The sequence below is a fragment of the Alexandromys fortis genome, unplaced genomic scaffold, assembly GCF_014885135.2.
Source record: "Alexandromys fortis isolate MF-2015 unplaced genomic scaffold, M_Fortis_MF-2015_v1.1 scaffold_7, whole genome shotgun sequence".
NCBI classification, from domain to species: Eukaryota; Metazoa; Chordata; class Mammalia; order Rodentia; family Cricetidae; genus Alexandromys; species Alexandromys fortis.
Window position 1 is genome coordinate 21611094 of NW_026067920.1, and position 22960 is coordinate 21634053.

General features: G+C 38.0%; 1 protein-coding gene across 1 annotated transcript in view; it reads left to right on the plus strand.

Moving 5' to 3' along the window:
- Peli1 (pellino E3 ubiquitin protein ligase 1) overlaps window positions 1-22960 on the plus strand; it is a 54664-nt gene that overhangs the window by 20716 nt on the left and 10988 nt on the right. Inside the window, exons 2-3 of the mRNA XM_050141124.1 lie at window positions 20758-20897; window positions 22778-22907. Of these exons, the coding sequence (XP_049997081.1) occupies window positions 20827-20897; window positions 22778-22907 (201 nt within the window). The 5' untranslated portion in view covers window positions 20758-20826. The remainder of the gene's footprint in view (window positions 1-20757; window positions 20898-22777; window positions 22908-22960) is intronic.

Genomic DNA, 22960 nt, shown 5'->3' on the forward strand with positions numbered 1-22960 from the left:
AGAAAATTTCTGTGATGAAAACTGTTTTACCTGGTATGTATGTTTATCTTCTTTCTGAAACCTTAGTTAAAGGCTTTTGATGGGGCAACATTCAATCTTTGTTCCTGTTCTTCAGGCTCACCTTTACCTTCCAGATGCCTTTCATTCACTTACTACACTGTTGTGTGTTCTTTCTGATAGTCTCCAGGCATACAAAAATACAGCCCCGATTTCTCGTTGGCTCTCATTAGTCTAACCAAATCTTCACTCCAGGGAACCTAATGATTTACCCTTGCCTTAACACACAAAAATAGTTTTTCTTTCCCTATGTGTTTTCCACCTTGATGCAGTAGTTTCTTCCACTTAAAAGTGCTTTTCCTCACTTAGAAGAATCTAGTCTACTTATGGTTCAACTCAAATATCCCTCTTGAAATGAAGCTTTTCCTGGAACCTCTTTCAGCTAAATTATGACACTTTAACATCACACAGTATTTGATGTTAAGGAACATTGATATTGTATCTGGGCATGGGCACAATGGCTTGGTGGATAAAGGTGCTTTGTACTAAGCCTCAAGACTTAAGTTCCATTCCTAGGACCCACATGTTTGAGGAAAGAAAAGAATGGACTCTTCCGAGTTGTCTTCTGACCTCCACAATGCTATATTACACAAGTGTCCCGCTAGATAATAAATTACATAATCAATTGTTTAAATACTAAATGCCTTGAACTGATTGGGCTTGGACTGATTGATATATACACTTTTTAAAAATATATATATTTATTTATTTACTTATTATGTATACAATATTCTGTCTGCATGTATGTCTTTAGGCCAGAAGAGGGCACCAGACCTCATTACAGATGGTTGTGAGCCACCATGTGATTGCCAGGAATTGAACTCAGGACATTTGGAAGAGTAGGCAATGGTCTTAATCACTGAACCATCTCTCCAGCCCCGACATATACACCTTTTCATAACCATATCAGCTTTTTTTTTTTTTTGCTTTAGTCTGAATACTCTTATAGCTGCCTTCCTGTTCAGTGTGGTCTGTTAGCAAGTTATTTTGTGGGATTAACTCTGTAAATTTGACTGATAGAATAAAGAGTGAGTGCCATTGCTCCAAGGCCTCATGGTGTAAGTCACACTGCTGAGGTGTTTTGGGAATGAATCCTATTTTGAAGGGAAAAATTATGACTTGTTCACAAGGTTTTTACAGATATGACAGTGACTTTTCCAAAGGACAAGCGTTCCCACAGCGCTGCAAAACAGTTATTCCATGTGGACATATATGTATACACTCCCGTGGGTCTGTCTATTGGTCTGTCAGCTGTGCGTTCCCTGTAGAGTGTGTGGGCTCCAACAATACTGAGCTGTCTATTTGAATATTAAACCTAATTTGACACTATTGCTAATTTAAATGGTTCAGAAGTATGTTTAATGCTTATGCCAAGCAGGCATAAGCTAAAACCCCTGAAATTCCTTACAGTAAATGTTGTTATTCATGTGTGTCCCTTTTAGATCATTCTTGAATATATGCACTTGAGTGACTTAGAATGGTTTTTCTTAACAGCCTCAGGATGGGATTGGTCGCCAAGTGACTAGAAAGTAGAACATTGTTTTACTACTGACCCACAAGAGAAGACCAGGATAAGGTTGAGTTTTTTGGCTAGTGAATAAATCTGAGTACTGGAAGTGTTGTCTTAGGGTTTCTGTTGCAGTGAAGAGACACTAAAACCACAGCAACACTTTAAAGGAAAACATTTAATTGAGGACAGCTTACAGCTTCAGAGGTTTTAGTCCATTATCATCATGGTAGGAAGTAAGCTAGCACACAGGCAGACATGGTTCTAGAGAGGTAGCTGAGAGTTCCACAGTGAACTGAGCTCCATGCTGAGAATATCCTGAACATATCAGGCCTCAAAGCCCGCCCCCACAGTGACACACTTCCTCCCCTGGCCACACTTCTTAATAGTGCCCTATCTATAGGCCAAACATTCAAATACATGAGTCTATGGGGCCATTCCTATTCAGACCACAAGTGGCATACCTGGAGAGGGCATGAAAGCTCTCCTGCATACCACTACTTTAAATACCTTGCCCTTCCATTTGACTGTCTCTAAGTGATACTATTTATTTTAATCCCCCCTTTTTGTTTTGTTTTGTTTTGCTTTGTTTTTTGTTTTAGAGATAGGCTTCTGGGTTTAAGTGATCTTCCTCTTTCAGGCTCTCAAGTAACTGTCCCTGACTTGTATTCTTTATAGTAGACTAGGAAACATACATGAAACATTTTCTTTTGTGAGTTCTTCTGTAAATTGTACTAATAAAACTGATAAATTATAGAACCCAAGAAAGGAGTAAAAGCCCTTCACTTTATATCCATAGGTCAGAACTACAGCTTGCCTGTCTGTGACAGTCTCACTGTATAGCAAAGACTGACCGAGAGCTTGTAGTCTTGCTGTCCCAGCTGGGGTTACAGTTTGCATAATAAAGTGTAGATGATAGAATTGAGAATGGTATTATGAGACTGAACCTTTAGCCTGTGATTTCGTGGGTATGCATAGTATTAAAATCGGTGTAAATTTGTTGAATACCCAGTTATTGTCAGGAATTGGTTGATATCAAACAAAATCGAAGGTTATATAAGGTGTCAGCAAAAACATATAGTACAAACCCATTTCTGCAATGAAAGCTACATGAAGAAAAATGTGAGATTTAAAATTCCAAGCTGAATTGTGAGTTTCATGATTTATGATATATTAAGTAGAATTGAAACCAGGCCGTGGTGGCACATGCCTTTAATCCCAGAACTCGGGAGGCAGAGGCAAGTAGATCTCTGAGTTTGAGGCCAGCCTGGTCTACACAGGGATACCCCGTCTCAAAAATAACAAACAGACAAACAAAAAACCCTTGGATTGGGAAGTGCAGCTTCATCTGTGAAAACTTAAACTTATGTTGGTGTTCATATGATTAATTTCCCTCCATTCTGCTCACTCAAGAAGTAGGTGTACAGTATCTAGAGTTTAAAAGTTTATGTAAGTTCTAAAGTTGTGTAAGATCAAGTTTTAAATTCCAGGTGAGTGCTGCCAGCATCCAGTGATCCTTGAGTCTATAATCTGTATCTTTTATTCTGGTGCTTTATTTGTTAGCCTATTTATTCTCGCCACTGTATCAGGAATAATTTACATACCTTTCAGTTCACCTACTTGAGTATAGTCTTAAGTGGTTTCAAAGATTTGTGTACACCGTCATTGAAATGTAAGAACATTTACATCCTGTGAAACAAATAACCCTTTAGCTATCATTTCCATCTTCTATTTGCATCACATACAGAGAGAGAGATATACACACATTCACACAGTCCACCACCAACCCACTCTCATTTCATGTAAAGACAGTCATACAGAAGGCCTGTGCTTTTGTGACTGGCTCCTTTTCCTTAGCACATTGTTTTGAAAGTTTATCCTTGTAACATATCCAGCACTTTATCTCGTTTTCACTGGCCACTAATGCTTTATTATATGGGTTATACATTTTGTTTATTCATAAATTAATAGACTTGGGTTGTTTCCATTCTAAGAGAATTTTGAGTATGTCCAACTTGGGGCAATGCTATAAAAATAGGTACAGTTTTCTATAGACTTAGGTTTTCATTTCTCTTGTGTTTCTGCCTAGATACGATTATATTTAAACCTTGAGGAATTATTAAAGTATTTTCTCAAAGTGAATCTCCCATTTTTTTCCAACTAGCAGTAATTAAAAAGTTTTCACTTTTCAGTAACTTTATTTGGCTTTACTATTACTATTACTATGAATATTGCTGTCTATAATAAACATATAAGGGAAAATGACATCTTGTGGATTTGATTTTTGTTTCTGCATTTTTTTCTGTCTATATTCTCTGAAGAAGCAAATATTTTCACTTTACCATTTTTTATCTGAGTTATTGTATTATATTTCAATTTTAAAGTACTTTGTTCAGATTATAAGCCTTTTATTAGATATATGATTTGAAAAATTCCCTTTTCCCATTTTGTGGATTAGCTATGGCAGCACTTCCCACGCCTAGATTTCTTGTGTTTGTTTGAGGAGACTTGCAAGTAAGCAGAGCCCACAAAGTAGGTGTCTGAACAGCTGGTTTAGAGAAGCATGCCCTCTGGTGTACAAAACAAACAAACAGTCTCAGAGCTGGGGAGATGGCTCAGAGGGTAAAGTATTGCTGTACAAACATGGTGACACAAGCTTGGACCCCTAGCATTCACATCAAAGCTGAACATGTAACATATAATTGTAACTTCTGTGCTGGAGAGGTTGAGGCAGAGGGAAGCAAGCCCTGAAGGCTAGCTGGCAAGCCAGTCTTGCAGAAACAGCTAGCTCTAGGTCAGTGAGAAACCTTGATTCAAAAAAGGTGGGGTTTGGGGGAGCTATTGAGGAAGACATCTGATGTTGACCTTCACAAGCATACACCCACCCCAACCTCCACGTGCTTGTTTGAACAAACAAACAACCAAGTCTCTGTGGTGCCTGTCATCAGGTTTTTGTCTAATTGTCCATTTTCCCTTTATAATACAAAACTAGACAAATTAGGCTGGAAAGGTAGCTTGTCAACTAAGAGTACCTGCTGCTCTTGCAGAGGACCTGTGTTTGTTTCCCAGTAACCATATGGTGGCTCACAACAGTCTGTCACTCCTGTTCCTGGGGATCTGACACCCTCTTCTGGCCTCTTTGGGCACCACACATATTGTACATACATACATACATACATACATACATACATACATACATACATACATACATGGAGGCAAACACATAAAATAAAAACTAAATTTTTAAAAAATTATAACAAATATAGAAAAGAAGTGCTAAAGATTTCACTGTCCTGTGTACACAGTACATTATAGTTCTTTGTTGACTGGTGGCTGTGTTCCTTTAGTGTTTGGGATATTACCTCCAAATAAGTTCTGATATGAGAATTAAGAGTTACGCTGGTTAAATTCAGTATGTAGCCCTCCAACCTTCCCCAAATTAACCTGAGCTTATGCAGCTGCACACAGACTTGTCTCATTCATAAAGAACAGACTTGAAAGGAACAAATTGAACAGTATATTCATTAAAGTTCTTTTCATCTTCAAAATACAATTCCACTAGTGACTTTTTTCTTTTCATTGTTCTTAATCAGGAAGAATTATGCTTTGTTAACAAAACTTGGACCTAATGAACATTTTCTAAAATGGGAGTTACATTGATTTGGGAAGTAAAAACCTGGTCATATTCATGCTTCCTAAAACAAGCAAACAAACAAAAACTTTTTATAGAATAGCAGGTGCCATCTACATGAACTGTAATGTGACTAGTTGAGGAACAGGAGCAAACCATCACCAGGAAGGGGAGACTAAAGGAAGAAGTAATTTACACACCTGCTTCGGGTGTGGCTAGAGGTCCAGGGACTAAGGAATGAGTCCTTGACTATAACCTTGCAAGTATGCATAGATCATTAGAGAAGCAAGTTCTCAAAGGACAGCTGTGCCCAAAGGTGAAGCCCAAGCCTAGACTACAGCACATAAGAAAAAAGACAACAATTAAGGAAAGAAACACCTGAAATTTGCCTAGAAATTGTGAGGTAAGTGTACCTTGTTCTAATTAACTTTGAAGGGTCGTGACTTTAAAGGTTTCAGGGCCTGTCCTGGAGCTCTACTAAAGTAGCTCTAGTAATAGAGAGTGAGGAAGGAAATGAAGCTCTCATGCTCTGAGCCAAATAGTTAAGAACAGAAGAAAAGTTGTTGGGAATTTAGGTCTGTTTGCCAAAGCTTAGTAACCAGTTCCCACCAGCCAAGAAAGCTACTTAAAGGTTTGGTTATGTTTTGTTTTTGTGTTTGCTTGGCTTTCATGACATTATTAATCAAACATCATTATAAATAAAAGCACATGTCAGAAACAAAAATGTTTTGTTTAAGCAATCAGAACTTGTCTGGAAATGTAATTCTAACCATTCTCTCTGTTAAAGATATGTGTCTTTGGCCTATTCTAAAAGCAACTCATTGTAATCACTTAGAACATGTGGAACACCAAACTTTGTCTTTAGTATCTTCTCAGAGCTCTTTAAGAAAAAACTGTTTCCTGACATAACTTGATATAAATGATGAGGAAATATGTGAGGAAGTTTTGTACTTGTAATTCTCTGTTTCTGTTCATTGAAGTAAGAATGATGACATATTATATACACTGTTTGATAAGTTGGTTGTCGTAGGAATGAGCAAGAGATATATTTCCAAACATTAGAGAGTTGATATTTTGGTCCAAAGAATGGCAGGCAGGTCCTTAGGTTTTGTTGTGGCATTAGGTATAGACAACAACTACATTCTGTTTGGTATGAGTGTTAAACCTGTCATGTCCGGTTTCTTGAGCAATCATCAGCCTAGAATAACATGACAAGATAGGGTTCTCAGATAGCAAGATCCTAGAGTATATTCAGATTGTCTTCAGTGAGTTTTAGGGCCTGGGCATATCTTTACTAGACATAAAGAGGATAGCTGAGCAGATGTATTTCACTGTGTCCAGCAGAAGGAGCAGAAGAAATGTTATGAAGATTTACTGCAGGGCAGTTTTGGGACATGTTGGCACAGTTATGGAGTGCTGGGGAGAAGAGAGAGAAACTTGTCAACTCTAAGAGAAGGGTGTCTCGTTTTGTGCCAAGGCACTAGTGACTTGTCCCAGTACTATCTTAAATATGATAGACCTCTGTGAATCAGAGCTGTGTCCTATGGGCACATTGTGACAGAAGGTGTCTTAGATAAACATAGAGCTACCAAAATCATTTATATGAATTTTCAAGAAAGATAAACTATTTCTAGGCAGGACTTTGATTCTCATTAAGATGAGTAAGGGCACCTACTGACTTTGGAACCATGTGTCGCTAGTTAGTGGTACTACTACTATTCAGTATAGCATACTTTAATTATGTCTTAAGTTGTTAAATTAGTGAGTCATTTCCATAGTGGCTGTTAATAATGAGTACCGGCATCAGTTTGGGGGCACTAGTAGAATGTAGTAGGGCTGGACACTTGAGTGCCACTAAAGAACTTTTTTTCTTTTATGTGTGTGGGTGTTTTGTCTGCATGTATGTCTGCACCACCTGCATGCCTGGTGCCCTCAGAAGCCAGAGGAGAGCACTAGATCCCCTGTATTACCAGTTGAGAATATGATTAAATATTCACCTATATTTATGTTCAGGGTAATATACTATTTTGTTACCAGATTTGTATGTGCATGGGGGGGAATCAAGCTCATTTCATGGTACTTAATGAATATTTTGTACATGTGAATTTTATTAATTTTGTTTTCCTAAATGGAATGTTTGATTATTTATTATACTAAATTTGTTAAAATAGGCTATTTTAGTATTATGAACTAGTAGATACCTTAGTTATATTTTCAGCATTTACGGAGCAGGAACATAGCCAATCTTGAGTGGCTTTTTAAAGAAGGAGAATACTTTGGAAGTGCGTTATTCTATAATTTGCTGTTAAGCCTGTGTTAAAAAATTCTTCCCTGCTTCCTCTTCCGTTTCTTCCCTTTTGGGCCACAAACTGTCTCAGGGAGGAGGTAGAGGAGAAGCAGATTCTCAGTTTAGCCAATAGCAGCTCGGCTTCTGGAGTGTTTACCTACTTTGCGTAAGGCAGGCCACCCACACACGTTCTGAGGCACTGAGTGAAAGAACACTGAGCAGACGGCATTGTGCGGCGTGTGGTTCCCAGTACCATCCGCAGATGCTTTCGTACTATTTCCACTATATCCTCTGGTGAGAAGGAGTGCCAGCGTGTGGTGATAGCGACAGAATAAAAAGGTGGGTGCTCTGAGGCTTAATTTTAAGGGCCATTCTGAGACTTCGGGTAAAGGTAAACTTGCAAAAGTTAATTATGCAAAGCATAATCAGCCTGTTTTTATTTTGCATTTTTTTCAATATTTAACTTTAGAATTGTGTTGTATATGGTTAAATTGTCTTCTGTCTTAGGACAAAGATTGGATAAATCTCAAATCCACAGTTTCTGTGTTCTTAGGATATAACTGATAAATTCCTATCAGTGGTGAAGAAAGCCTGAGAAATATAATACCTACAGGTGTTTGTGGCTGTTGATTGCACACCAACAGAAAATGCAAATCTGTTCTTATTTTTACTGTTTGTGTGCTAACCTACAGTCTTAGTTTTTTACATATTGTAGAGCCTAATGTTTTTCACCTCTATTTTCCTTTCAAGTTTGAGAACTATGTTCTGGGAAGAAAATAACTTGGTAGCTAGAATGGTGTTGCTGTCGTTACACCTTTGTTAGCTGTGCTTTACAGGGATTGTAAGTGGGGTTTCTACACAATATTTTAATTGTTACGATTAGGGTAAGAAGAGATTGAACAATATTAGAGCTGGTTATTGATTGCCGGGAATCTGCCCACTAAAAACATTCATTTCCCAGCAGTGTTCTCTTTTTACCTGAAGAAAAATTAGAATTGAAATGGTTTTAACAGTAAATTCAAAAGAAATTAGGTCTTATCTAGATATTGGTATATATGTATGATCTTTTCTAGCGTGTGAAGAAGTAATCTCTTGTTAATTAAAAATGGCTATGGCAGAAGTCGGAAAATTGATCATAATTTGGTTATTTGGGATATTTGTGATTTGATGGTGTAGCAATAATCAGATGAAAGAAGAAAGGAAATTCATGGAAGTAACATAGATATATGCACTTATTTTCCTAATGAAGGGGGTTAAATAAGAATACTACACTGAGTAATTTAAAATATTCACTTTGTTTTAAAAATATAGATGTTCTTAACCTCCCACACACAGTGTCTCCAAATGACTTTTTAAAAGTTTCTGGAGAACACAGTGTGATTTGCCAGAGAGATCACCTGCAAGCACTTAGCAGGAAACAAAGCTGGGATTACCTTATCGTGGTTTCTTGAGAGGGACAGCATTGACATTAGTAATGGCTTCTTAGCACCACTTCTCTGAAATAGTCGTTTCATTTGTAGTTAGAGATCAACTAAAGTTTTCTTCTCATTCTTTTTAAATAAAGCTTACTAAGACATTTTGAAAAAAAAAAAAACACCTAAGTAGTTAACTTCTATAAGAATAGTAAAACGTCCAAATTCATCTGATTTTCCTCTGTTGAAAAAAAAAAACCACATATATAGCATTTAATCTTAAAACTAATTTAGGATTCTTAAATTTGCCTTAGCCATTAAGTATTATGATTTTTACAATTATTAAATATTAAGAGTATTAGAAAATTAGCAATTTTTATATGGTATCAAAGTTATCTACAAAGCATTAATTATAAACATTAACTTAGGTACCAAGAAACACAGTTAAGTCTGAGAAAATGGTTAGACTTAAGTTATGGGGCAGCATTACTATAAGTCAAGCAAATGTTTATTAAGCCCCATTTAGTATTCTTCATTAAATATTTAGACTTTGATAAATATTTGATTTTTTTACATTTTGTGGTCATTGTAAATCACTATTTGCTCTCTTGCAGCTGAAAATTTTATTTTATTTTTCATACAATACATTTTGACATGTTTTTCCTCTCCCCTAACTCCTCCGACATCCTTTCACTTCCTTATCTATCCAACTTTATGTGTATGTACTCTTTTTAAATAAACAAATGCTGCAAAGTGAAGATCAAAACAAACGAAAAGCCAATAAGACAAAAAAAAAAAAAGGCTAAAAAAAAACAGCCCTGGAATGTGGTTGGTAGACCCAGTGACACTTCATTGAAGGAAACTGGTTTTCCCTTTGCTGGCAGATGTCAGTTGCAAACAGTTTCTTGGTTAGGGTTGGAACCCTATGTCTACTTTCCTCTCACTGCTGGGGCCCTGTCTGACTGAACCTGTGAAGATCTTGTGTGTGCTACCACAGTCTGCGAATTTCATTAATTCACCAGTCCTGTTGTGTCTTGAAGACTGTCTCCTTGGGATCATCTCTTGGCCCTGGTTCATATGATCTTTCTGCCTCCTCCTCCACATAGATCCCTGAGCCTTGAGGGGAGGGTTTATTGACGACGTCCTATTTAGGTCTGAGAGCTCCAGAGTCTCCACTCTGCACACTGTCCAGTTATGAGTTTCTGTGTTATTTCCCAACTACTGCAAGAAGAAGCTTCCCAGTGAAGGCTGAGCAAAGCTCTGATCTGTGGGTATAGTAATATGTCATCAGGAGTTATTTTATTGCTATCGTCTTTTAACAGAATAATAGTAGTAGGTTTTTCCCTTAGCTCATGACCTATCTAGTCTCAGGTCCTGGAGTACGGTAGCAATGTCAGCATGGGTTCCATCTCAGCAGTTGGCCTTAAGTACAATCAAAAAGTGATTGGGTACTCCCATACATAACACCATTGTACCAGTCTATCTTGCAGACAGATCTCTGTTGTAGGTTTGTAGCTGGGTAATGGATAAATCACCTTTCTCCTCTGGTTTCATGCAGAGTTCCTCCTAGCACCGAATGGTAGTCATTAGTAAGGGTGAAGCTTCTAATTGGATGCCAGCCCAGCTTCTGTGTTCAGTGACATAAGTGTTGTCTTTAGCAATAGGGCCTTACCTCAGGTTGTGGGGAGCAACCAATAACCATGGCAATAGCCTATGATGTTTTCAGCATCCGCTTGGCTAATGGCTCAAGAAGATGTAACCCATTCCTGGCACTGGTGGTTTTAGGAAGCTTCTACAGTATGTTTTTTCCAAAGTCTTTTAGTGTTAGTTGTCCTTCTCCGTACCTTTCCTTTCCCTGGTCTCTCCCCATCCTGATTTAATGTTCCTGTTCTGTTTTCCCCTTTTTTCTTTCCATAATATTGTATTCTACTTCCCCTTCCTTGGAAGATCCTCTCCTCCCGTCTCTGTGGCTTTTCTAATTATAGCACACATATTTGAAACTTAAAAGCTACCCCATAGAAGAGAAAGCATGCAATGTTTGTCTTACCTCAGGATGAGTTTGTCTTCTAGCTCCACCCATTTATCTGTGAATTTCATTTTTCTTAACAGCTGAATAATGTTCCAGTTGGGATAATTTTATGATACTCCAAACTATAGCTTTTAGTTATTGGTAATTTTACTGAGGTGCAGATTTGAATCATGTCCTGTATTAGGTTCCTTTGTAAAAAGGAAAGTATATTTGATGAGTGAGCCCAGCACATGGCCCAGCATTGAAATCTTAATGCAGAGTTGTTTTCTCTCAGTCCTCATGACAAACCCTGTAACATATGAAAAGTGCTGTCACTGCCTTATAACATATGAAAGTCACATGCTTCAGAACTGGCTGGGAAATTTGAGGATTCATAAAGAACTGGATTAAGCCCTTATTCAAGGTCCCAACTTTTTGTCAGTCTTAAGTAGTGATGACTTTATTTTGCAAAAGTGTCTCTTATAGTTTGAAAGGAACACTATAATGAGATAATTAGTGGTACTTTGAACTTTAAGATTTATATATAAAAGCTTTTTGAATGGAATGTGTCATCCTTTTATACTTCCTTCTTCTTCCTCTCCAGTGAATGGCTACATTAGCAGCTTCCTTGACTGAAGGCTGTGGACAAAATAATTTGACCTAGAAAAGGGACATGAGGAACTAGAGAGATGGCTTGTGGTTAAGAGTGCTTGTGACTCTTGCAAAAGACCAAAATTGAGGTCCCAGCACACATGTTGAAAGGCTCCTAACCACTTGTTACTCCAGCTCCAAAGGATCAAACACCACCCCCTTGTCTCCACAAGACCTGCATTTATGTGGGCAGGCACATACAGATAAAATAAAACATCTTTAAAAAATTTATTTAATGTGTCTTTTGCCTATGCACCATGTGTGCCTCAATGCCCAAGGAGGCCAGAAGAGGGCATTGGGTCCCTGAAACTGGAGTTACCAACAGTTGTTAGCCACCATGTAGGTTACAGGAAATTGAACCTGAGTCTTCTGCAAGAACACCCTCCAGCCCAAAATTAAATAAATCTTCAGAAAAAAAGAGAATGCAAGACCCAGAAGACACAGTGATTTGGCAAAAGTATACAATAGAGAACTTATTTCTAAATCGTGTACAGTCTTGAAGGCAAACTTTGAATCTTGAATTCATTTTAAAATTACATTTATTTTGTGTGTTGGGATGGGTATGTGCATGCCGTGGCACATGTGTAAAGATCAGAGAGCAGCTTTTGAGAATCTGTTCTCTCCTACCATGTACACGTCCCAGAAACTGAGCTGAGGCTTGACTGTAAGTACCTTTTCTCAAAGCTAAACCATTTCACCGGCCCTTGAAATCTTTTTGTTTTTTTCCTTTCAGTTTTTCAAGACAGGGTTTCTCTGTAGCTTTGGAGCCTGGCATGGAACTAGCTCTTGTAGATCAGGCTGGCTTTGAATGCACAGAGATCTGCCTGCCTCTGCCTCCCAAGTGCTAAGACTAAAGATGTGTGCCACCACCGCCCGACTTTTTTTTTCTTTCTCTCTCTTTTTTTTTGTTGTGTGTGTGAATTCATTTTTTAAATGCCTAGTATTTAAGGAACTTACTTTGTTATCTTTTTTCTCTATTTTGAAATAATTTAGAAAACTAATACAAGCTCATTCATATACCCTTCATTCAACCCTCTAACATTAGCAACTCCTGCAACCAGACGTATTTGTCCAAACCAGGAACTTGACATTGGTGCAGTACTGTTTGCTTAACTGAACCGTACTAATCTTCAGTCCCTGACAATTCTGTTTCTTTCCTTTTGTGACTTTGGAGACTTCTAACAAACTTTTATGATTATTTTGTAGATCTGTCAGTTTAGGCTTGCTTAGTGGTTTCTTGTGCTTGATTGAGATTCTTTACAACATACCTCGTTGCATCACCCATGATAAGTGATGACAAAATGTCTTTACGAGCCGTGTTTAACTTGATCAGTTGGTTTCTGGAGTAACTACCTGGTTTCTCCCACTGTGCGCTTGGTATATCACCTGTGTAATTAGTGAATGTCTTCAGGGAGATATTTTGACTCTGCAGTTGCCTTTTTTTTTTATTATGTGGCATGCTTGCTTTGTTGAGCAGCTAATATACATGCATTGACTGTGCCTGATGAATATTTCGTGTACTTCACAGGCAAATAGAGCATTTTATCCTTTCAGGTTTCCTAATCTAGATGAGAAGACAATTGATTCATCTACTGTTCCTGAAGATGGAGAGCAATTAAGCTTATTTTAGGAAATTTTTATTAAGGAATTGGAGCAAAAGCATATTTTTTACATAGTTCTAATCTTTGGTTTAATATAAATTTTACTTATTATTATTGTGTATGATGTGGGGGAGGCATGTCTGTAAAGGACAACTCTCCTTACACTTAAGTGGGTTCCAGGGATTGAACTCAGGCCACCAGGCTTGTGCCACAAGCACCTTTATCTGCTGAGCCATTTCACCAACCATAATTTTTTTATTGTTAGCATATCTTCTTTGTACAAGATATGGGTTTTGTACAAAATATTATTTGCATAAAATAATGTATGGCATTTTATGCATGTGTAATCATGTACTTTACTCATATCTGTCCCTTCCCATACCCTCTTCTCTATCTTTCTAGAACCCCAATATTACCCCTTCTACTTTCTTATTTGTATCTTTTTTATCTAGATTTCATGTATGAGAGAAAGGTGTCTTACTTTATGTAGCATGATCTCCAGAACCATCCGTTTTCCTGTAGATGATATTTCATTTTAACTGAAACTGCATCGCGCCAATGTAATGTTTTCCTTCTTTGTTCACTTACACAGTTTGGCTGTTGTTGCTTTTCTAAGCAAATAAATGGGGCTTCAGTGTTCTAATAAGACCAGAGAATATTCTGTTTCTGGGAGTAATGTAACTGCTCAGCATAATTGCTTAGTAGTACTTCCTATCATGATCCACTTAAAATTAATATTCCTTACTCCTAGAAATACAACAATATCCGTTACTTGGCTTTCCACTTTTTAAATTTCTTAAGTTGATAATGATTTGAAGTAGTTGGGGAGAAATTTTGTTTTTCTCAAGTTTAAATTTTATTCCCAGTACAATAAAACTCAGCTTAAAGCAATTGATCACTTTACTGAGAAAATTAAAGTAATTATTTTTTGTTGTAGAAGTTTATTCTTAAGATTGTGCCTGGTAGGACAATAGAACCAGTTACACAACTCTTGTTCTGTGTGCTTCAGTAGTGCAAAGTTGAGATGTTTTTGGTTTAATGCTTAGCTGACTTTCCCATCATGTCCTTTAGTACACAGTATTTCAACAGTTCACAGTAGTAGAGTGGGTTGTCACTTCAGTGTTCTTACCTATTAATGGGGCATTGTAATAGCTACTGTGAAGTTTAAATCTCATACATGCAAAATGCTTAGAACAATATGAGCACAGAGACAAAACCCACCATTAACCGTTATGGAGGGTGGTAGTGGAGGCTAATGTTGTTGTATGCTGACTTAAGAGCTAGAATTCCCTGTACTTTTCCTATGCATTTGTTCTGAATAGCTGCTAAGTCTCACCAAACTTGCTGCTTTCTATACAGTTTTGTTACTTTAATAGTTAATAGGGGAATTTCCATCTTGCCTTTTGAGAAACATACTCACTTCAGCAATTTAGTTAGCTAAAATTGTTGAATACAGACTAGAAATGGGCAAAGGACAATAAACATATTTGTGTTTCTAGTTGTTTTAAAAATACATTTTCTAGTAACATGGTAAATAAAATGATTTGGGGTCCATATGATAAGCTTAAGCAGAGCCTCCTTCCGCCACTCAGGAAGACTGCCTGCAGTTTCTTCTTGATGCACATTCAAGGAGCACATGAGCTTGTCTCTTCCTGAGCTGTCTGCACTCTCTCTCTAGTAATACATGGCTTTCTTTCTGATGGTACCAAGAGTTTGCTTTTGTGCGAGGCCCTGCTTTTCTACCTTGGATTACCTCCAATGTTTAAAATACGAAGTCCATTTCATTTACTGAAGTTCTTATTGGTGGTCACTGCCAGGAAATAGGGTTGACAGATACCCTGAACACTGAAGAAGTGACAAAGACTCAGATGGTCTCAGAAAGCACTAGTCATGGTAGTATATCCATTACCAGTTTACCCGGAATTGTATGTTTGGGGTCTGTTTTATACAGTATGCTTTCTAGTTTCCTAAATGACACCATAATGAGTGCACTGGTTCTTACGTGAGAACTAGCCCATTCAACCTATCTCTGGGTCAACAGTGGTGTTAGAAAGCTAACTTTCCCTCTGGGAGCTTCACTTTCCCCGTCTATGAAATGGGAATGGCTGCACTGGTTCAGTTGTAGAAATTAGACAGGTTGATGCATCTCAAGTTAATGTGTGAATTTTAGTCCATGCTCTTCCAGAGCTATTTGAACATATATGTTAGATCTTCCTGTCTAGAAAATGAAAATTAGTAAGATTTTCATATTCAATCCAGATAGCTGTTTTAAGGGTCAAATAAAATAATGTTATGTGAAAGCATTTTGTTAATTAGTATTCTGTGCAGGTGCAAGATCTTAGACCTTAACCTATGAGTTGATTCAAGGTGATTTCCTTTTTTACTTAAAAAGATTTTCTTGTTTTTAACAAAGTTTACTTCTGAGTTTTGCAAATGTGAGTTTAGGTGTAGAAGATCCCTCCTTATCCACCTGCAGCATTGGTCTTGAAATCATTTTGTGGTCACCCCAACTCCACTTCCTTTGCTTCAAACATTTGAAGAGACACTGTCAAAATATTTTAAATGCGGGCTGGAGAGATGGCTCAGAGGTTAAGAGCACTGGCTGCTCTTCCAAAGGTCCTGAGTTCAATTCCCAGCAACCACATGGTGGCTCACAACCATCTGTACTGAGATCTGGCGCCCTCCTCTGGCGTGCGGGCATACATTGAGGCAGAATGTTGTATACATAATAAATAAATAAATCTTAAAAAAAAAAGACTGTCTTGAGAAAAAAAATTTAAAAAAAAAATATTTTAAATGCACACAAATGATTAACATCTATCAAGACGAGAGATTCTCCCATTCTCACTCAGCCATCGGCTCCTGTCAGACATTGAAACACAGCTACCTTCAAAACTATTCCCTTTATTAGCCCAAGGCTTAATATAAAAACTTTAAGGACAGTGCTTATCTCTGTGTAAATAAGCAAACATTTTTAATAGCTTTCTGTGTTCTAAAAAGCACACCAAAATAGGGGAAATTTCCTTTGATAGAATAAATTCTCTTATTCCCAGTTTAAGATTTGAGAGGTGGTTCTCTTCATGGATTAAGTGAAGTCATGATGCTGGTTGGTGATGTTTGTTTTCTGTGTTTTGGCATTCATGTACCCAGTCTAGCTCCGAACTAGTCATCCTTCTGCCCTTCCCTTTCGCACCCATGCCCAGTACCATTGAGATTTTTTTGATTATCAAAATTATGTGTGTTACTGACCTAGGGATGCTTCTGAAATTCCTAAAATACAGGCCAGGCTACTACAGTATCAAAATGGAGGCAGTACTGAGGCTGAACAACCCTAGTTGAGAGAAACAAATTACATCTTTGGGGAAAATGTTAATTGCTTTCCCATCAGGATGCAGTAAGTTATCCTTGTAAGTACCAAAACTCTGGGCATGTCATTTGGCTAGTCTAGAAGGGGGTGGGAGTGTACACAGTGGTGCCTTTATTTATTTTGGGTAGGAGACTGTGGGCTTTCCTGTCCTCTACTGCTACAGTAAGCTGAAAAAACAGAGGGGCTAACTCCAGCTGCTACCCCCCACACACACACCATTGTTCTCTTTTGTTTAGAAAAGCTGCTTATTACTCCTCCTGATCATGAAAGAGCAGCGGCGACTGAAGGTACCCTTGGGTCCTTGCTGCACTGGGTTCCTAAGGCGGCTCCACCACACGGGCACCTGAGCAGTTGGTTTTGATCCTGTTGATCCTGTTGATCCACTCACAGTGGAACTTCATGGCTACCCATTTGCCTGCTAGAATAGAAATGGTGTCCTTCTCTTCCCGAGCGGGGACTTGTAGCTGTTTCATAGGTGATAAGCAGAGGTTGTCCCAATGTGAATGGTTAAAAATAAAAGAAAGCCTGTGATATTAAAGGCCAAAGATCAGCTTTCCAGTTTCCCTTCTTTAGGAGATACCTGACAGCATCATATTTTAAGAAGTCTGTCTTTGGGAAGACTTAATATGAAAACAGATGTCTTTTACTGCATATTATAGGACAAATGACTGGAGACTTTTAGCAAACTAAAATTTAATGTATTTTATGGCTTTATTTTCATTTTCTCCCAACCTGGTACCATGCTAGAGTATGGGTTGTTTTTTTGGGAGGTGGGCGAGAGGGGAGCTCATTTTTCTCTGGAAGGTTCCTCCCGTTGAGAGTGACATGTATTATTTCCAACAATTAAGCAGAGCTTCAGTTTAGCAGGTGATACAATAAAGAACCTTATTATCGAGCAAGATTCCTAACATTGTTTTCCTGTCCTGGAATTAATGGTGCTATTTCAAACCCTTAGTTCTAGATCACATTGAATAGGACTGCATACATGGTGTCAGCCCTGCCAACATAACAGTAACAAATAGAACCAGTAACTGAGATGTTAGAACATTTTTGTATATGTATCCATTTCAGATACTCAAATGTGTAACTCAGGAATTTATTTTGAAGAATTACAAATCCTACTCAGGTTTAAGAATACATAGAGAAATTTGAAGGAAGTACTGTTTAGTGACTGGACTTGTATTATAAATGCTGGCCCAATGTATAGATAATGGCCTTCATGTAAAGATTCTAGCAACTTCTATTAGAACCATCAATCAGTATATGCAAGAATGCACAGAAAGAGAAATAGCTCTTGTGGCACATTTTACTTGCTGCTTAGTAATGCTAATTCCATGTCTTAATCTTAATCTGGGGTCATTATGTATGTAAGTAGCTGATGGTACTGAATTGGTTTAGAACATTTGAGATGGGAGTAAAAGTTGAGTTTGAACTCATTTTTGTGACTGCAGCTTTAGTATGTCACTAGTAAAATTTTCCAAAATCAGGACTTCTGAGAGGTCAAAAGCAGAGTAAAAATATGTCTGGTTGAAAAAAATCTCTTTTTTTCCTATCTGCTTTGGCCAATGACCCTAAAAATTATAAGTGGAGGACATTTGCTAGTCTTGGTCTTATTCCTGAGTCCTTGTCTAAACTAGAACTTGTTGCTTTGCTGTAGTCTGTAGACCAGCAGTTCTCAACCTATGGTCTCACCCCTTTGCATACCCAGATATTTACATTACAACTCCTAGCAGTAGCAAACTTACAGTAATGAAGTAGAAATGAAAATGTTATGATCGGGACCATCACAACATGTATTAAATGGTCACAGCATTAGGGAGGTTGAGAACCTCTGCTGTAGACTTTTCCTAAATAATATATAACAATGTACACGTTACTTGTAAATTCTTAGGCCAGGGCCAGATAGCTGTTTATATTTTTTCCAGCTGCAAAATTCTTTTCATTTTTAGAGACAGAGAAAACAGATTGCTTTGTTTACAGAGCTGCATGTAGAACACAGGCTAACACTTGCTAGCTCCGTGATACACTAATGTCAGTCAAATTTGGGCATTCAGATAACAGTTTCAGACTTTAGGAGTGGACATGCTTTGCTAGTCTATAATGTGGAAAATACAAAAGAGATTTTTTAAAATTTGCTTACATTTTTGCTACCCTGTTATCTCTATTGAAAGAACTCCCTCTGGTCATCTCTTTGTGATGTGCCACTGGCAAATCTGCCGGAGATGGTCTTGTTGTTTACTTTCTGTTGTTTACTTTCTTCTGATTTTATTGGGTACAGATTCTTCGGTTGACATTTTTTACTATATATACAAACAGCATTATATGTACTGAACAGGTTTTTTATTATTTATATGTTTAGGATTATATATGTGACACTGTATATTTGTGTATATATATACATATATAAAACATATAATCAAGAATTAGAGAATAGAGCCCATGAATTTGAGAGCTGCAAGGGATGTGTGGGGAGAATTATAGGGGGGAAAAAGGAGGAAAATTATCTGTTATATTTTAATTTCAATAAGTAAATAATTTTTAAAAATCTATTAAGTCACTTTTTTATGGATCATTTGGTTTCTGTTGAGATTTACATTGTCATTCTAACAGCTTCTCTGTTGTAGATAAAATACTGTTTCTGTTTGTTTGGAGGATATTTTCTTTGGCTTTTGTATTTAGAACTTGTATCTTGGGCTTGAAAAAGGATTGTTTACTCTCTTGAATCTTTAGTTTTACTTCTTGTCCCAAATTTGTTGTCTTCAGATGTTAATTCTTCTTGAGTTCCAGTGATGCAAGGGTTAGATCTTTTGCTGTCGTCCCACTCTTGTTGTCCAGCCTGCCTAATGAACCTTTTATTGTGGTTTTACTATGTTTCTTGGTTTGACAGTTTCCACTTTGTGCCTTCTGTTTGTGCACTGAGACTTTGTACTTTATCCCACTGTCCCAAATGTGCCTGTAATTGCTTATTGGAGCATCTTATCATGGTTGCATCTGACTTGTTGGGTAAGCCTGGGGTTTGTCATCCATCCATTGGTTACCTCTGTGTTTTCACTCTTTAGTTCTTGATATGTTGGAGTTAAGTGTTGAAACTTGGACATTTTCAAATTGTGTTTTGAGACTATGTGTTATGTAAGCCTTCTGTTTGCACTGCCATTTCCTGACCCTGCTTTGTCAGGATAGTGGGTGTCTTCCTGTTACTGACAGCAGATACAGTCTAGGTTCCTATTCAGCCTATCTCAGGTCGAGAGAAGGATGCTTCTTACTACTGCTGAGTGCATATGAGATTCCTTCCATGTCATCTCCACTGCTGTCACTGGGGTTGAGAGAGTGTGCTTGTCCACCAAAAGCCTGCATTAACACCATCCTCCTGGGACTTTCTGTCTCTGGTGTGGTGACAGTGGTTTTCAAGGCTCCACACTGAACTCTGGCTGGTGAGAATGGAGCAGTTTCAGTAGTCTTTGCTGCAGTAGAACAGCTGTAGCCAAAGCTTTCTGTCTTACCAAGCTGCCACCTTAGTTCCTTTAAACAGAAAGCAGCTCTTGTTTACTTTTGTCTGTACTAGTTCATAGTTCCAGGCTGCTGGCGTCCTCAGTTCCACATCTGGCATATGTTAGCCAACGAGAGCACAGGGGACTCACTGTTATTCCCTGGATCCTGAAGTGTTTACCGTCTGCCTCTCTCAACTTTTCATATCTTCATAGATAGATAGATAGATAGATAGATAGATAGATAGATAGATAGATAGATAGATAGATAGATAGATATAGATAGACGACAGACAAATAGACTGATTTATGTTTATTTATCGTGCCATGGTGTGTATGTGGAGGTCAGAGGAGTTTGCTTCTTTCCCTTCACCGAATGGGGTCCCAGATCAAACAGGTCATTCCAGCTTGCTGGCAAGCACCTTTTCTAGTTGGCCATCTTACCAGTCTCCTCCCTTAATAGATTAGAAAAAAAACTTTTCCTATCTTTTATATTATTATAGCCAGGGTCTTTAATTATACTTTGTAGAAATAATAGGGAAATGTACAAGTACTTTCTGTAAAGTAGCAGACAGCCAGATGTACATTTGATCTGTTTGTATCAAATACAGAACCATTATCAGGGGAAACATCACATTCTGGGTATTAAATGTGGTTTGAGTAATGTGCTCACAAAGACTGCTGGAAAACAGTGTCTTTATTTAAACTGGAATCATTGCTAATGTTTTTAACAAAAACCATTTCTCTCTAGGAAATAATGCAAAAGGTGTCTCAAGGCTCCTGATCAGTGAACAAAGATTTGAGAAAGACAGCCAAGCTCATGTTTTCTCCTGATCAAGAAAACCATCCTTCCAAAGCCCCAGTGAAATATGGTGAACTCATTGTCTTAGGGTAAGACCTCGGCATGGTGAGACAACCCAGTATGATGTGGTGATTTTGGTCTCTAGAGTGAAATTGTCGTGAATTTGTTTTTAAGAATTTGTACCTTACTAGTTCCAGAAGAATTAAAGCAAACACTGTTACCAGTTTAAGAACTCTATTATACCCATATTTATGCCATTCTTAAGTGTTGAGATACTGAATAAGGGGCTGGAGAGATGGCTCAGAGAATAACAGTAACAGCACTTGCTGCCCTTAACTTCCAGTGGAACTGAGTTCAGTTTCCAGCACCCACATCAGACAGCTCACAGTAGTCCAAATGATCCAACACTCTCTCCAGGCCTGCAAGCAACCACACACATAAGTAAAATCTGGGTTTTTTTTAAGTACTAAATAATCTTTACCTTGTCCTGCCCTAGAAAATGAATTGTATTTTCTGTCCAATATTTTGAAAATTTTTCTTTAGCTGCTTGGTCATTTTTACCAAAATTCCCCTTTCCCTTTCTTGCCTTAGGTCATTTTGTGTATCTTAGTATGTATTTATTTGTTCTTTAGCCTTCTGGGGTAGTGTTAGTTTGCATAAGGACCAGGTTTGCACAGACCTATGGGAGCAGTAAGTGACTCTTAAGTACAGTGTCTAAGTATCCGTTTGCATCAGTTACCTGACTAATTTAAACTCCTGGAAAAAATCTGAAGAGTGAAGAATAGGTGATTTCATTATTTCAGTTATTTCAACCTAAACTTGCTGTAACTGTGAGATGCAAGTACAGTTGTTAACTAAGAAGTCAAGAGACTGAAAATCATGAGATCTCCTGTCCTTCTGGCACTTATTTTTTTCCTAAATATCTGGTGCTCTACACTTTGTGATGCCTTTGAGAATCAGACTAGTGTAGCTTCTTGTTTATTTATGGCGTCTTTTTAAAGCTTAGCTTTGTATGGGCACTTTGCCTGCGTGGATATCTGTGCATTGCACAGACACCTGATGCCCACAGGGATCAGAAAGCAGCTTTGGCCTCCCTGGGACTGGAGTTAAGAGAAGGTGGTGAGCTGCCATGTGAGTGATGGAAACTAAGCCAATGCTCTTAACTGCTGAACAACCTCACCAACTCCTGCTCATGACTTCTTGATGGGAGGTCATAGATCCCAGGTCCCATTGTTTCTCCCAGCAGTGCTAGTGTTATTGCCAAGAACGGGTCATCTGTACTGGCCACACTCAAACCAAACTTATGTTGGGTGTGATGGCACATGCCTGTAACCCCAACATTTGGGTTACTTTTAGAAAACTAATTCTTTCGGCCTATTTAATATACCAGTTTTTTGGTTTTGAGTATAGGATTAAAATGATTGATGTATGAGATAGAATTCAGTGATGCCTGGTTATGGCACATACCTAGATATGTTTAAGTTTTTCATTTTTTCCCAGTTGTTTTATTTATATTTCTTACTGTTTGTAGAGAAATGATTGAAGGATTGAAGCAGCAGCAGTGGGTCTCATCAGTACTTGGACAGGAGGTGGCAGCACACCAGTGTTTCTCAGGTCGCTAGGATTTAACAAGTCAGACACTCGTTACTCCAAAAGTTGTTCACAATTAGAAATAGCTGCAGAAAGTTTACCTCAGAGTATAGTCACATGGGACCCAGCACCCGCTCCTCAGCTCTTGTGCATGCGGATAACTCAGAGCTGTGATAATATTCTCTGTGGCTCGAAACATAGCCACAGTTTCATCATCTTTCACACCCAAGCAGCTAGTCTGGAGATCACCAGTTACTAGAAGGGAATTTGAGATAATTAATTGAGAATTAAATATACGTGGAGGGCAAACTATAACCTTTGTTTTGTGATTGTATAATCCTTGAAAGAGATCAACTAAACTGCTTTTCTGTTCTACCAGATATAATGGGTCTCTCCCGAATGGCGATAGAGGAAGGAGGAAAAGTAGGTTTGCTTTGTTTAAAAGACCTAAGGCAAATGGGGTGAAGCCCAGCACTGTGCATATTGCATGTACTCCTCAGGCTGCCAAGGTAAGAGAATGTTCTAAAGAAGTTAGTTGGAAATTGAACTATTCTTTTTTTTT